The sequence below is a fragment of the Haliaeetus leucocephalus genome, unplaced genomic scaffold (assembly GCF_000737465.1).
Source record: "Haliaeetus leucocephalus isolate CR32 unplaced genomic scaffold, Haliaeetus_leucocephalus-4.0 Scaffold173, whole genome shotgun sequence".
In the NCBI taxonomy this organism is placed as follows: Eukaryota; Metazoa; Chordata; class Aves; order Accipitriformes; family Accipitridae; genus Haliaeetus; species Haliaeetus leucocephalus.
This window is the reverse complement of record NW_010972609.1, coordinates 15467552-15480159: the sequence shown is the minus strand read 5'-3', so window position 1 is coordinate 15480159 and position 12608 is coordinate 15467552. Positions and strand designations below refer to the sequence as shown.

Here is a 12608-nt window from a genome sequence, read left to right as displayed (position 1 = left end):
GGGCGGGGGGCGTGGCGTGTCGGGGGGTGTTATCTCCGCCCTCGCCGCCCCCGCCGCCCCAGCCCGGCAGCAGCGCTCAGGGCAGGAGCCGCCGGCACTGCCGCCCGCCGCCATGGGGGTGGAAGGCTGCACCAAGTGCATCAAATACCTCCTCTTCGTCTTCAACTTCATCTTCTGGGTGAGCCCCGGGCGGCGGGGGGGGTCTGGGGGAGCTGGGCCACCCCTGCCCTTTCAGTAAGGGGGCTCCAATATGGCTCGTCAGCCTGCGCCTGGTTTTAACCTCTTTCCCGTCCCTTCCCCCCGCGTTAAGACTCGCTGCCTGGGATATGCCTTGGGGGTTGCTTTTTTCAAGGGGGGGGGGGGGCGCTGCTTGTCCTTTGCGCCTTTTTTATGCGTGCGCGTATGTATTTATTTATTTGCAGATGTATACCTATTTATATGTCTGTATTTTGTAGAGACAGAGAGAGAGAAAGATGTTTATGTGCACCCTTTCGGAGCAGAAGCGCGGGGGGTGCCTTGCTCCCGGGCAGGGGGGGCAGAGCTGGGGGGGGGGCCGCAGGGGGTCGGTATCCCCCCCCTCGAGGGGTGCTGCCCCCCAACCCCCTGTTGCTGGGGGTCTGCCCTGGGCAAAGCGGCGTTCCGCAGCCAGCCGAGGAGGGAGGGAGGGAGGAGAGGTGCTGGCCCAGCCATCTGCTGCAGAGGAGCCGGGGAGGAGAGGAGAGGGTGCCCCAAAAAAGATGGGCGGCCGAGGCTGGATTTGCTCTCCCCACCCCAAGAGCTGGCAGGGAGCGGCTGGGGCTCGACGGCCCTGGCATCGCGTCCAGAGCCGGCCTCGACGCCCGCGCTTGGGTCGTGCCCCAGCTGGGTTCCGCTGCCGGGGAAGTTATTTTAGGATGCAGGTTTTACCCGGGCTGGAGAGGTTGTCTTTCCTGAGAAAGTTTCTCATGAAATAATCCACCCAGACGTGCGGCTAATTTAGCAAAAAGCGGCATATCCCAGTTTCCCTGCAAACCAGGTTTGTCCTGGTTAGAAACACCCTCCGGCAGCGAGGGGCTGGCACGGCAAGAAACGCTCTCTCCCCGCTCCTGCGCCTGGGAGCAGTGAAATGTGCCCGAGCAGGCTGCTTTATTTTTTTAAATAGGCTATTTTCCATTCCCCAAAATGCTGTTTTTCTTGCAAGCAAGCCCAGCCCCACCCCGCGGAGGCAAGGCACCGCTTGCTGAGCGTCGGCCGCATGGTCAGGATGCGCCCCTTGTCCTGACACCCTGCTCTGTCGTTGGGGAATTTGGGGGTTTTCTTAACGTTTTCTTGCAGCAGCGAATGCAGCAAGGAGAGGTGGGGAGGGGAGCGATGCCTTCCAGAGCAAACCCTGCCTCGGCACCGGGAGCTGCTCTGCCTGGCTGGAGCCTGCTGCCTTCTCCCCGGGGGTGCACGGTGAAGGTCTTGGGGGGGGGGGTCCCCACTTCTGGGAGGTGTAGGGCTTAACCGTTGTGTGGGAGCGAGCGCTGTCAAATCCGGCCTGATTTCAGGCCTCTTCCCCTTGTTTCTGGGTATAACACTGACCAAGGGAGAGATGACGAGCTCTGACGACAGCGGTGTTAATTGATACCTGATGCGCTGCCAGCTGCAAGACGAATGTGGGACAGTCCTGGGGTTCGCGTTTTTTAACCTCTTCCTCCACCCTTAAAAAGGCAGGACAGAGGCGGGTAGGCTTTTCTCTGAAGCGTTGTTCCTTCTGAGTTATCACGCTTCTCCCAGGGCTTTTTCTTCCCTTCTGGTCCCAATTTCCTGCCATTCTTGTCGCTGAAGCCGCCGGGTGTGGATGCGAGGGAGGAAGGGTCTCCTGGGCGGCAGGAAGGATGCCGGGGGCTCTGCACGGCCGCCACTTCTGAGCAAGCTCGCTCGCTCGCCCCAATCTGCGTCTGCAAAACAGCTTATCTTTTATAAGTGGGTATTTTGCTTCCCAGAGGAATAGCCGAGCCGTTTAATTTCCCTGTTAGGACTTCTGATGCCTTGCCCTGTGTCTCAGAGGGAGCCTGATGCCTGCTCCCCATGAGCATTGAGGGGGGAGATGCTCCAGCCCCTCCCAAGGAGGGGTGCTTGTGAGCTGGGACCCACTGGCTCCCCAGAACATCCCCCAGCGCTGGGCTTGCCCTAGAACCGCCTCCTGTGCAGACGGGGAGCCAGGGCTTCATTAGAATTAATGATGCTTTCTGTGAGGCTGGCCAGCTGAAGGGTGGTTGAACACCAGGTCTTTATGGTTTTCAAGCCCTTTTGTGATGTTTTTTAAACCAGTAGTCGAGGGGACTTTTAGGTTTACTACCAAGCAAACGCGGTTAGCGGCCAACCTTGCATTCCCAGCTGGAGAGGGGTGCCTTGGTTGCCACCAAAGCGCGAAGTTCCTTTTCACAGGGAGGCATTTAAAGGCTGGATGAGGTGCTGAGCACCCTTGCTGCAGGGTGGCTGTGTTGGGACCCCAGCTCTGACCCCACGGAGGTGCGAGACGGCGCATTCGCAGCCCTGTGGTCCTGCCAGCTGGTTAGCATGCAAGGGCTGCTGGGCTTCTCGTGCTCATTTGCATACCATTTGCCTTGTGCCCGGCCAAGGTTGGGCGCTGTTGGTGAAAACAAGCAGGAGACAGAGCCCAAAGTTTGGCAGGCACCACATCATGCCGCATGGGAGCTTGCTCCGGCACCCAAGGGGAAGAAAGGAAGCAATTCTCAGCCTTAATGGTGTTAACAAATAAAAAAGAAACTCCGATAAGTTTTTAAAGTAGCCCTGCTGTCTTGTCGGAATGTAAATAAACTGACACCCCTCTGGCTTTCCCCCCCTTCCTTCCCCTGGCAGCGCAGTGGGAATTTCACAAAGCCGCTGTGTTGAAAAGCAAAAGGAAAAGGTGGCCTGGCTGCCAGCTCCCTGGGGCGCCTTGGCAGCCCTCTCTGCCCGAGATGTTTCGGTTTTATTTTATTATTGGGGGGTTGTTTTCCTTTGCGCATGCATTTTTGAGAAGAAGATGCCAGGGTTACGTGCTTGGTCCAGGGTGGCTCTTGAGGAGGGAGCAGCAGCCGCTGCAGGGACCATGCGTACAAACGGGTGCCCGTCCCGGGAGAGGAAGGGTCCCTGTGTGTTTCACAGTGGCGTCCACCTACCAAAGCAGTGGAGGAGGCCACGGGCAGCACCTGGGAACCTCACCCAGTTAGTAGAACACGGGGCTGGTGAGACAAAAGCTTTGCTGTGCTGCAAACTTGTCCTGAGACCTTAGGGTGGCCAGCGGCAAGGGGATGCTCTGCTTCCCTGCCCTGCGAGAGGGAGCAGCACCAGTACGCGTTCCTGGGCGGTTTTGCTGGTGTGACAGGCAGTCCCAGCTCACCTTGCAGCCTGGAGCAGGGCTGGGCTGGGCACGTGGCGAGGTGGAGCTGCTTCTCCATCCCAGTCTCAATAGACAGTCGGACTTTGACCGTTCTCCTGAATTATCCAAGTCCGATAGCAGAGCTCAGTGCATGGGGCTGAACTGACCACTGCTGCAAAGAGTCCCTGGAGAGGCCAAAGGAAGCCGGAGAGCTATTTTAAAATGTAATTAAACATAACCAAGGAGAAATTGGCTTGCTTGGAGAAGGATCGCCCAGCTTATTAGCTAATACAGCCCATGGCAGCCTTCCAGGTCTAGAGCACTGCTGACTGCCCTACCAGAGAGTTGCCTAATTAAAAGGAAGAGCTTACTCCTAATGCCATTTTCCAGGTACCGCATAACTCTTTTTCCCTTTCTTGTGTTGAGGAGATGTGGTGTGGTTGGGGTGCAAAGCAGAGGAAGGGCAAGAGCAGAGGGAAGGGGGAGGTGAAAGTCTGTCTCGAGAGCGGTGATCGGAAGGGAAGTGGGCTGGAGGAGTCAAGTATTTTCTTGTGCAACACTGGAAAATCTGTCAGCTGTCCCCTGGAGTCCACAAAGCGTGCACAAAGATACTTGGCTTTGGTGACGAGAGGTGACGGGGAGGGAGGTGGCAGTTCTCTGTGGCAGTGGTCCCACAGCAGCAGCTCCGCCGAGTGGCTCGTGACCCTCCCGATGTGACGAGGAGGATGGCTGGGTACTGCTCTTCACAGGTTTAAACCCAGAATGGGAGAGCTGGTGGCTCATGTGGCGTGCAGCTCTGAAGCACGAGTTTGAAATAACTCTCTGGACTAACAAAGTAGCTTGCATTTTGTTCTGGGTGCAGGCTCGCACTGAGCACTGCTGAAACGCTACTAGCGATAGCAGCTAGCATGCTGCTCTGCTGCAGAGCGCAGGGTTTGGTTTGGTTATTGGTCTCCTTGGGAATTGCAGAGAGCCTTGCGAGCAGCAAGGATGTGATGCTGGCCCAGCATCTTCTTCTACTGACTTGGGTTTGATATCCTGGGACAATGTACACGCAAGCGTATTTCCACGTGTGTTTGACCCTGCAGCTACTTAATGCTGTCTTTGAAGGGCAAGGGAGAGGTTTTCTTAGCAGGCTCAGTATCTGGACCCAAGTTTTCCTGCTGATGGCTCTCTGGGATGTGTTTTGGTGCTCTCTGTCAAGTGAACACAGTCCTACCATCACCTACGAAACCTCTTCTGAAGTCTCTGCATACAGAAGGTCATTTAAGCAGGTCTTTTGAAGAGACTGGTGCCCTGCCCTATGGGGATACCTGATTTCGGTTAATGGGCTGAGCTGCAGTTGCAAGGAGGGAGCATTGCTGGCGGCTGGAGGGGGATTGCTCTGTTTTCCTGAGGTTATTCTTCTGTCAACCACTGTAATGCTCGTCTCCTGCAAGAGCATTAACCCATGTACAATGCCCTGAGAAACACTTTGATCCTGTATTGTGCAAGTGCCTTTCACTGTATTATTAAAAAGGGAAAGCAGTTGTATTACCGGTGTAGTTAAATGCTTATGTATGGGGCCAAATTAATTTTAAAGCAGTATCTGAAATTGTTTTCCTCTCTGCCGAGGGCGATCAAACCCTGCTGGTAGATGTCAATGTATAGTGATACTTCTATCCGCAGTGGGGATCGGGCTGCGGCGGGCGGTGAGCAGCCTGCAGGCTCGGTGCTCCCTGTCGGAGGACCCCACTCCTGGATTTTGATGCCGTATTCCCGCTCTCCTCCCATCCATCAAGCTCTGTTTGGCCTCTGGCGTGCCGCTCCTCCGGGAGCGTTCCTCCGGAGCTTGTTTTGAAAAGCCCCTCAGTGTTGTGGGGCTGGTAACTATAGGCACCAGCGGAGAATTTCACCCTGGCCGGCAGCTCTATTAATAGCCACTGCTGGGAGCGGAGCACGGGCTGCAGGCTGCCTTCGTCCTCCTGCCCGTTGGGCATGGGGCTCTTCCCAAACGCCCTTTCTGCATCTCCTGGGCAGGCCTTGCCTGCAAACTTGCAGCCTGACCTTCGGCGGCTGTCGAGCGTGATCGCCGCAGAAGGCAGCGGAAAGACGGCGCCTGCGCTCTCCAAGAAGAGTCCTCGCTGCAGTGTGAAAGTGCCTGCGCCGAGCTTGGTGAAGCTTTTACGTTGTCTGGCCGTCAAACTGCAGCCGCGTTTGTCTGATTTAGGTCGCTTCCCCTGCTTACGCCGCCCCCAGAAAGTCTTGCGAGGGTCCTGACGTGTTGGTGCTCCGGGCCATCCCACAGTCCACCCCGACAAGCAGTGCGGGGGTGACCTGTAGCGCTTCTTGCCTTAAAATTTTAAGTGAATTTTTGGCATGAAGTCCCGCCATCGTAACATGAAGACCGTCGCAGGATCAAACCAAAGATCTCGGGGCTGCTGTTCAGCTGTCAGCCCCTTGCTGCACCCCAAGCCCTTTCAGCACTTCCACAGGGCGCACCTATTTGCGTTAGAAGGGAAATTCAAATTCCTCTTTCCGGGAAGTGAGGTGCGGGGGGCGGGCAGGCTTGGCGCTGCCTCTACATGGGTGCCTGCCACCAAGGGTCGTGTGCTCCTCTTCTGCCCACCTCAGTCCTCGAGATGGTGGTGCAGAACCTGTTAGGTCCTAGTATGCATCTTGAAAGGGCTCGTATCGCCCTTCCGAAGGTAATTTTGATCAAGTTACGAATCTCTAGCTACTTGCTTTTTCCCCCCCTCGTGCTGGGTGCAGTGATAGTGATGTTTCGTTATTTATGCTGTGCATACTGGACAACAGGGTATCTGCTGCTCCACCTAGAGACCGACAAATGACCTGGGAGCAAAGCATTCGACCCCAAATTAGCAATACATTCCTGGCTGCACGATGGGCTTCTTGCACGGCAAGATGCTTCACCTTTGGCAAGCTGTTTCATCCTTCCGTGCCCTGGTTCCCCGCGCCTAAAAGGAGGGGGATTCCGTCTTACTCTGTCTCGGCCGCTTTGCAGGTTGTGCTGGAGAGGAGCCGTGGGGAGCCCCGGCTGGGCTCCCGGAGTGGGGTCCGGGTGCCATCCCCCCAAAGGGCTCAGCTTCCAGGCAACGTAAGGGAAACCGCAAGCCTGTGCAGCGTGAAAACCTGTTAAAAAAAATCTCGAACTGTCTACCTGAATCATAAACCAGCTAAAATCCATTAAGCTTTCTTGGCAGCATCCTGCTTCTTGTAAGTAACTGTGGTATTTCCCAGGCGTCGCGGCGCGGGCTCCGCCGCCGGCGTTTTTGCAGCAAGGCAGGAGCTTCTCCCGGCCCCGGAGCCCATGCGAGGCACAGGCTGGGAAGCGGCGTCCTGGCGGCAGGACCGGCCGTGGCCGCGGGAAGCGGTGCTGCTAAAAATACAGTGTTGGGAAACTGCTGGCACCTCCGCTTCCCTCCTCCGCCAGCTCGAGCTGCAGGATGTCTGCTTCGCTTTGACATGCCCGGCAAGCTGCCCTATGGCCAGGACTGCTTCTTCCTCCTCCTCCTCCTCCTCCTCCTCCTCCCCGCCAGGAAACCTGTTTCGGAGAGGGGCAGAGGGAAGGGAGCAGGAGGAAAAGGGCCGGCGGCAGCGGAAGGGACAGGGGGGCGATGCTCGTCCTGGAGTACGCGAGTGTCTGGGGAGCAGCAGGCCAAGGTAGGGGCAGCTTGGATATGGGGTGCCCCACATTAAAGGGGGGAATGGGGCCGTTCCTTGGACCCCTAAATCATGGGCATTTCTCAGGGAGGGGAGGAGCGACCGAGCTGTGAAAGACAGGCTTGTTCCCTTGCCCCATAGCTGGATCTGGGAAATTTTAGGGCAAATGGCGCATCAGTCAGTGAGGCTCAATCCAAGAGGGAGCCCCGCTACATGCACGGTGGATGGGGCGGCAAAGCGGGGCTGCGCGCCGGCCATCACCGTGGTGCTCAGACGTGATACCCCGTCGCGTGGGGTACCACCCCCTCACCTCTCAGGGGGCCGTGGGTGCCTTCTCCCTCCCCTAAGCAGCATCTCAGGGGGGCTTCCCCCCCGCTGTGCCAAGCAGGAATCGCATCGCTGCAAAAAAGCAAGCCTTGGGCAAGCAGGATCCAGCTGGAAAAGTCTGGCTGTCTGTGGAAGAAGTAATAAATCTCTGGAAGCTGGAAAACAGCGGTAAAGAGGAAACGCCGGAGCCTGCCGCGCCACCTCTGCTGTGCCGGCAGGCTGCTCGGGGTGCGATCTCCAGGGCCGGCCCTGTCCTGGGGAGCACTAGCGATGCTGTGGGATACCGTGCCATGGACTGGGTGCCCTTCTGGGCTTGCGGTGGATTTTTGAAGGAGCAGGGAAGATGGAGGAGGTGTTATTTTTGTCGAGGGGCGGTTTTCGTTTTGGGGGGTATGTCTGTGGGTTGGTTTGGGTTTTTTTTAATTTAAACAAAGGCATACGAAAGTGCAGGTAGGGGAAGGCAGCAGAATGAGAACTTAAAACACTCCAGAGTAAGGGAAAGCGCAAGGCTGTAAAAGTAGCCGAGAAAGTTAGTAGCGCTTAAAATGCTGGAAAATAATCTGGATGCTCCCAAGACTGATCAGTTGCTTGTTTCAGTGGCATCCACCTCTGCAAGCACCTTCACGCCGGCAGGTGAAAGGCCGGCTGGGGAGGTCGGCTTGTGGAAAGCAGATCTAAGAGCAATTCAGTGCTGGTATTGCTGACGTTGCAGCTTTTAGATTACTGCTTTTGTTACAGTAGTCCTCAAAAGTTTAAATGGAGAGTTGTGCTGGGCACTTGGGGTATATCTGCAACAAGTGACAGCCCCAGGCTCCGAGAGATTGCTGCCTGACTAGCCGGGCAAGCACGGAGCAATGAGGCAACCTGCACGGGATCATGGATACCTGCGGGGTGGGGGGGGAAAGGGATATTCAGTGTATGAGGATACACAGCCTGGAGACCAGCGTGATGCTGCCATCGGTGGTTGGAGCTCTTCTGGCTCTCGTGTCAGCAAACAGCAGCTCTGTAGGGTGGGGAGGGAAGAAAACACTGAGCTTGTGTCTGGAAGAAGTTGTATTAAAAATGAGATTATCCCAAGCAAGGTGCAGTGGAAGGCAGGGTTACTGTGGCCAGCCGATGAGGTTTTCTCCATCTTGTCTTTTTTCCTTTGGGAAGAAAGATGCCTTAATTACCTTTTGCGCTCCTTGGTGGTGGAAGGATGTATGGTTTTCATGGAAAAAGTTGCTCATCGTAGCCTAAACCCTGTTTTCGTTAGTAAGTGAACGAGGCTTTCTCTTAAGAAATCCAGCTGCTGTTGGATTAAAGCTCCCATTTGGAGGTCCTCTGTGCTCTGTTAAAGAAGCAGCTGGAGTCAGCGGTGTGGGAGGGACGTGGGGTGTTCCTGGGGCGCATTCGGGCTGAACCTGGGAACATCTGGAGACGGTTCAGCTGCCTGCCGTGGGCAGACCTCGCCGCTGGGGTGGGTTTGATGAGTCGGAAGACTCCCTTCAGCTGACGCTCCCAAATTTAGATTAAGAAATATTTTGAGGATAGTCGGGCGTTCTAGGGCAGGTTTGACTGGAAAGCAGCTGCTGCTCCTCCTGGTGCTGGCGTCACCCCAGCCTCGCTGCGGGGGGGGGGGGGCCGCTGGGGGGGGGGCCGCGGGGGGCCGAAGGCAGCGTGCTGGGGCACGGCGGTGTTTCCTTGCAGAGGGAAAACCAAACCAGAAAGGGCCGCAGCCTTTTCTTCGCCTCTCCCAGCCAGCAGAGAAACCCAAATCTTCCTCAGGATCTCTTCGGCCCTGGGAGCTGCCAAGAGACCTTTACTTTAAGAGTGGCGCTGATTAATTTAGGGACATTCTCCTCCTCCCAGGAGGATAAACACGGGCTTCGTTATGCCCTCAGACAATGAACAAGCCATGCCAGGCTGGATTTGGGTAACTTTCTGTGAAGCCATGAGCTGCCTTATTTGGAGCTGGATTTGAGCACGGCCTGGCTTTCACGACTTTTGTCCATAGCCAGTGTTTGGAGAACCTCGGGCTCTCCCCAGTATAAGAGAGGTGAGGGACCGTGCCAGCAGGGAAGTTGCATTGGTTGCTGTGGGAGAAGTGTTAAAAGCTGATTATTTTGGTGGCAAATTGGGGAAAGGTTTGTAAAAATCTTTCCTCCCTCTCCGGGGAGCTGGTGAGGATTTTCTCCCTCCGGCAAGTGGAAAAGCCCCAAGGTCAGCTTGCCTTGTGAGTTTTGCCCAAATTGTGTGGTTTTGCCCCAGCTTCGATGGCGCCCCTGTAAAAGTCTCTTGGCTGGGATTTGCAGAAATGGGCGTGGAGGAAAACCACCAGCTGACCTCCCAAGGGGCAAAGCTGGACTCCCACCCACAGCCTGTCTCCCAGATCCCAGGCCTTGTGTGTTCGCCAAGGCTGCTCTTGCACAACTGGAAACTTTGCACTTTTACTGAACAAACGTGTCTTTTTTTTTTTTTTTTTTTGTGACCTTTGTGGTGCTGCTCATGCCTGTAGCTGACCTGACTCGGATCCTTTTGAAAAAAAAATGTGTTTCCGCTTTTGTACTCTTCGGTAGTTATCTTCCCATCTTTAAGATGAATGGCTTTGAGGATTTAGGACACTCAAAGATAAACTGGCATTTGAACAGGTGCTTCCAGCCTTTTGTAGAAACGATATTGAATTCTGAAGGGGTTTGGGTTTTTTGTTTTGTTTTGTTTTTACATGCGTGTTTATTTCCCCCCCCCTCTCTCTCATGGTTTTAAATGGAAGGGGGGGGTGTCATGGAGAACCCAGCTAGTCCTGCTGGAAATGCTCTGGCTCGAGTTCCTCTGAGTGACACCTTCCCCACTGCAGTACCCAGTACCCCCGATCTGCTCCCGTCCTCCGCTGCCATTCCCAGCCCCTCCCTGAAAGAGAAAACAGCGAGGCAGTCGGTCCCAAAACTTCCCATTATTTGGACATAAGTATTCCAGTGGTAAGCTGGGTCAATGCTCCGCACGCAGAACATCCCCTCCCGTGTTTGCGGTGTGTTTTTCTCCTTGCCCCGGGGGCTCCGTCCCGTGTGTGCGTGCACCCCACTTTCTGGGCCGCAATCTCCCCATCTTTCCCACCCGGTTCTCAGCAGATCAAACAAAACCCAAACCCCTGTTTGTACATCGCAGAGAAGCAAAATGGGGTGATAACAACCCCTTGGGAAAAGGGAGTAATCGGGGCTGATCCTAACTTCTACTGAAAAACTCTCCTGAAAGCCTGAGTTGCACATCTTGTGCTTCTTGCGCAAGGCTGAGCCTTCCATTTTAATGGAGTAATAAAATAGCTTTTAGGAAAGAAACCACCTGCAGGAACTGGAAAGGGTTTTGTGCAGCCCCAGAATGAGGGGTCTTCTCATAAAGCAGGGAAGATCGTGTGGCTCGTGTGGTACGGGCCGCAAAGCACGTTGCAGGGGTGGGACGATGGTTAGGAAGGATGTTCTTGTCCGCGAAAGGAATAAATAAGAATTTGCAGAAAAATGAGCAGCAAGCCTTCTGCTCCTGCCTGAAGGCTGCTGCTCCGGGTCCGGCGCAGCTGGAGCAGTGGGTAATGCCTGCTTCCCTCTGCTTTTTCCCCAGCTGGCCGGAGGCATCATCCTGGGAGTGGCCCTGTGGCTCCGGCATGACTCGCAGACGACGAATATCCTCTACCTGCAGCTGGGGGACAAGCAGGCCCCCAACACCTTCTATGTCGGTAAGTAGGTCTGGGGACGCCGGCGTTGCTGCGTGGGCGGCGTGCCCCGGGGTGGGCTGCAGCGTGCCCAAAAGCAGGGCGGAAGGCTCCGGTGAGCAGCAAGGTCGGACTAAAAATACCTCACGCTCCCCCTGTATTCCCCCACAAATATCCCCTGCCGTGCCAATCAAAGCATTCATTAAACGTTGGCTGTGGCCCAAGCGCAGACTCCAAAGTCATGGCAGCTAAAAGCGCAAAAAGACGTGTTGCGGCATCGCGGGTTTTCCCCGGTGCCGTTCTCTGCTGCCGTCTCCCCTGGAGCACGTTTGGGAAGGGGGGGACTTCTTGGAAGCGTGTCTCATTTCCTATCCAAAGAGGTGTAAAAGTAGCCGACGGAGCGGCTGGCAGTGGAAAGTGAAGCTCGGCGAGCTCATGACTCATGTTCTCCAGGAGGGGCAGGAGGAGCCTCTGTGTGTTATGGTTAAGCTTAGTGTGATTTTTATTAATTTGACAGCATGCTGGCTTGCTGGAAGGTGAAAACACCTATTTTTGCGCTGTTCTCCAACGATCCCTCACAGATGAGGGGGAGCAGCTTGCAGGAGGGGCTGGCTGCCAGGCAGGGGCTGGCTCGGGAGCGCGAGCTGGGGCGAGGACCCGTCTGATCCCATGTCCTGTTCTCACCTGTAGCTGAAATTACCTTCTGGAAAGGGTTTTCCTCTGGTTTTCTCTGCTTGCCCATGAAATGGCATGCCTGAGCCCTCTCCCTGGCTGTGCCTGGTTACAGTAGGTGCTCCCGCTGTAAATAGCAGTGGGTTTTTCTCTCTTGCTGTCTCCCCTGTCCTGCCTCATGCCCAGAGCTATATTTACGGCATTTCCCCTTTGTAGATTTCAATTTTTAAAAGAGAAAAGGGGAGCTCTCTTGAGAAGTTAAACTCTCTCCAGGAGCTCCTCCCTTCTGGGGGCTGACTACTGGTGTCTCCCTAGTTAATGAATTTCTCCCAAAACCTGGGGGACCTGGAGCGCAGGGGCCGAGTCCTCCCCTCCCACCTCTTGGGCATCTTTTGCTCTTCCACCCCTTTTTGTTTTGTCTCTGTCCTTGGCCTTTGCTATTTAGAAGGCGATGGGGAACAGGCCGTGAGTCCCACCGCCGCTCTGGCTTTCTGATGCCCGTGAACGGCCCATGATTTGAGGCTGGCTGTCTTTTTAAAGTTATATTCAGCAACAGATCAGCTTGGATTCCTTCTGGCGGCTGTAATTTCCATGCAGTAATAACGGCAGAGCATTTCTTTCAGCTGCTGCCTCTCCCAGCCAGCCCTCTGGCGTCTGAAGACTGGGATTTCTTTTTGCTCCCCCCCCCGCCCCCCCCCGCTTTTTTTTTGCCCCACTACAACTGATACTCCCTCCTTTTTCTCATCTGGCATCCAAAATACACATGCACACGATGTTCCTGCTTCAGGAGCAGGAACCTCTCTGAGGTTGGCCTCCAGAGCTGCTTATTTTTTTGGTTTGGTTGGTTTGGGGTTTTTTGTTGGTTTTTTTTTTTGTTGGGGTTGTTTTTTGGGGGGGTTTTTTTGTGGTTTTTTT

The 12608-nt window shown here is 55.3% G+C and overlaps 1 protein-coding gene across 1 annotated transcript in view; it reads left to right on the top strand.

The window, feature by feature from the left end:
* Window positions 1–60: 60 nt before the first annotated feature.
* CD81 (CD81 molecule) overlaps window positions 61–12608 on the top strand; it is a 35285-nt gene continuing 22737 nt past the window's right edge. The window contains exons 1-2 of the mRNA XM_010563893.1: window positions 61–178; window positions 10931–11045. Of these exons, the coding sequence (XP_010562195.1) occupies window positions 113–178; window positions 10931–11045 (181 nt within the window). The 5' untranslated portion in view covers window positions 61–112. The remainder of the gene's footprint in view (window positions 179–10930; window positions 11046–12608) is intronic.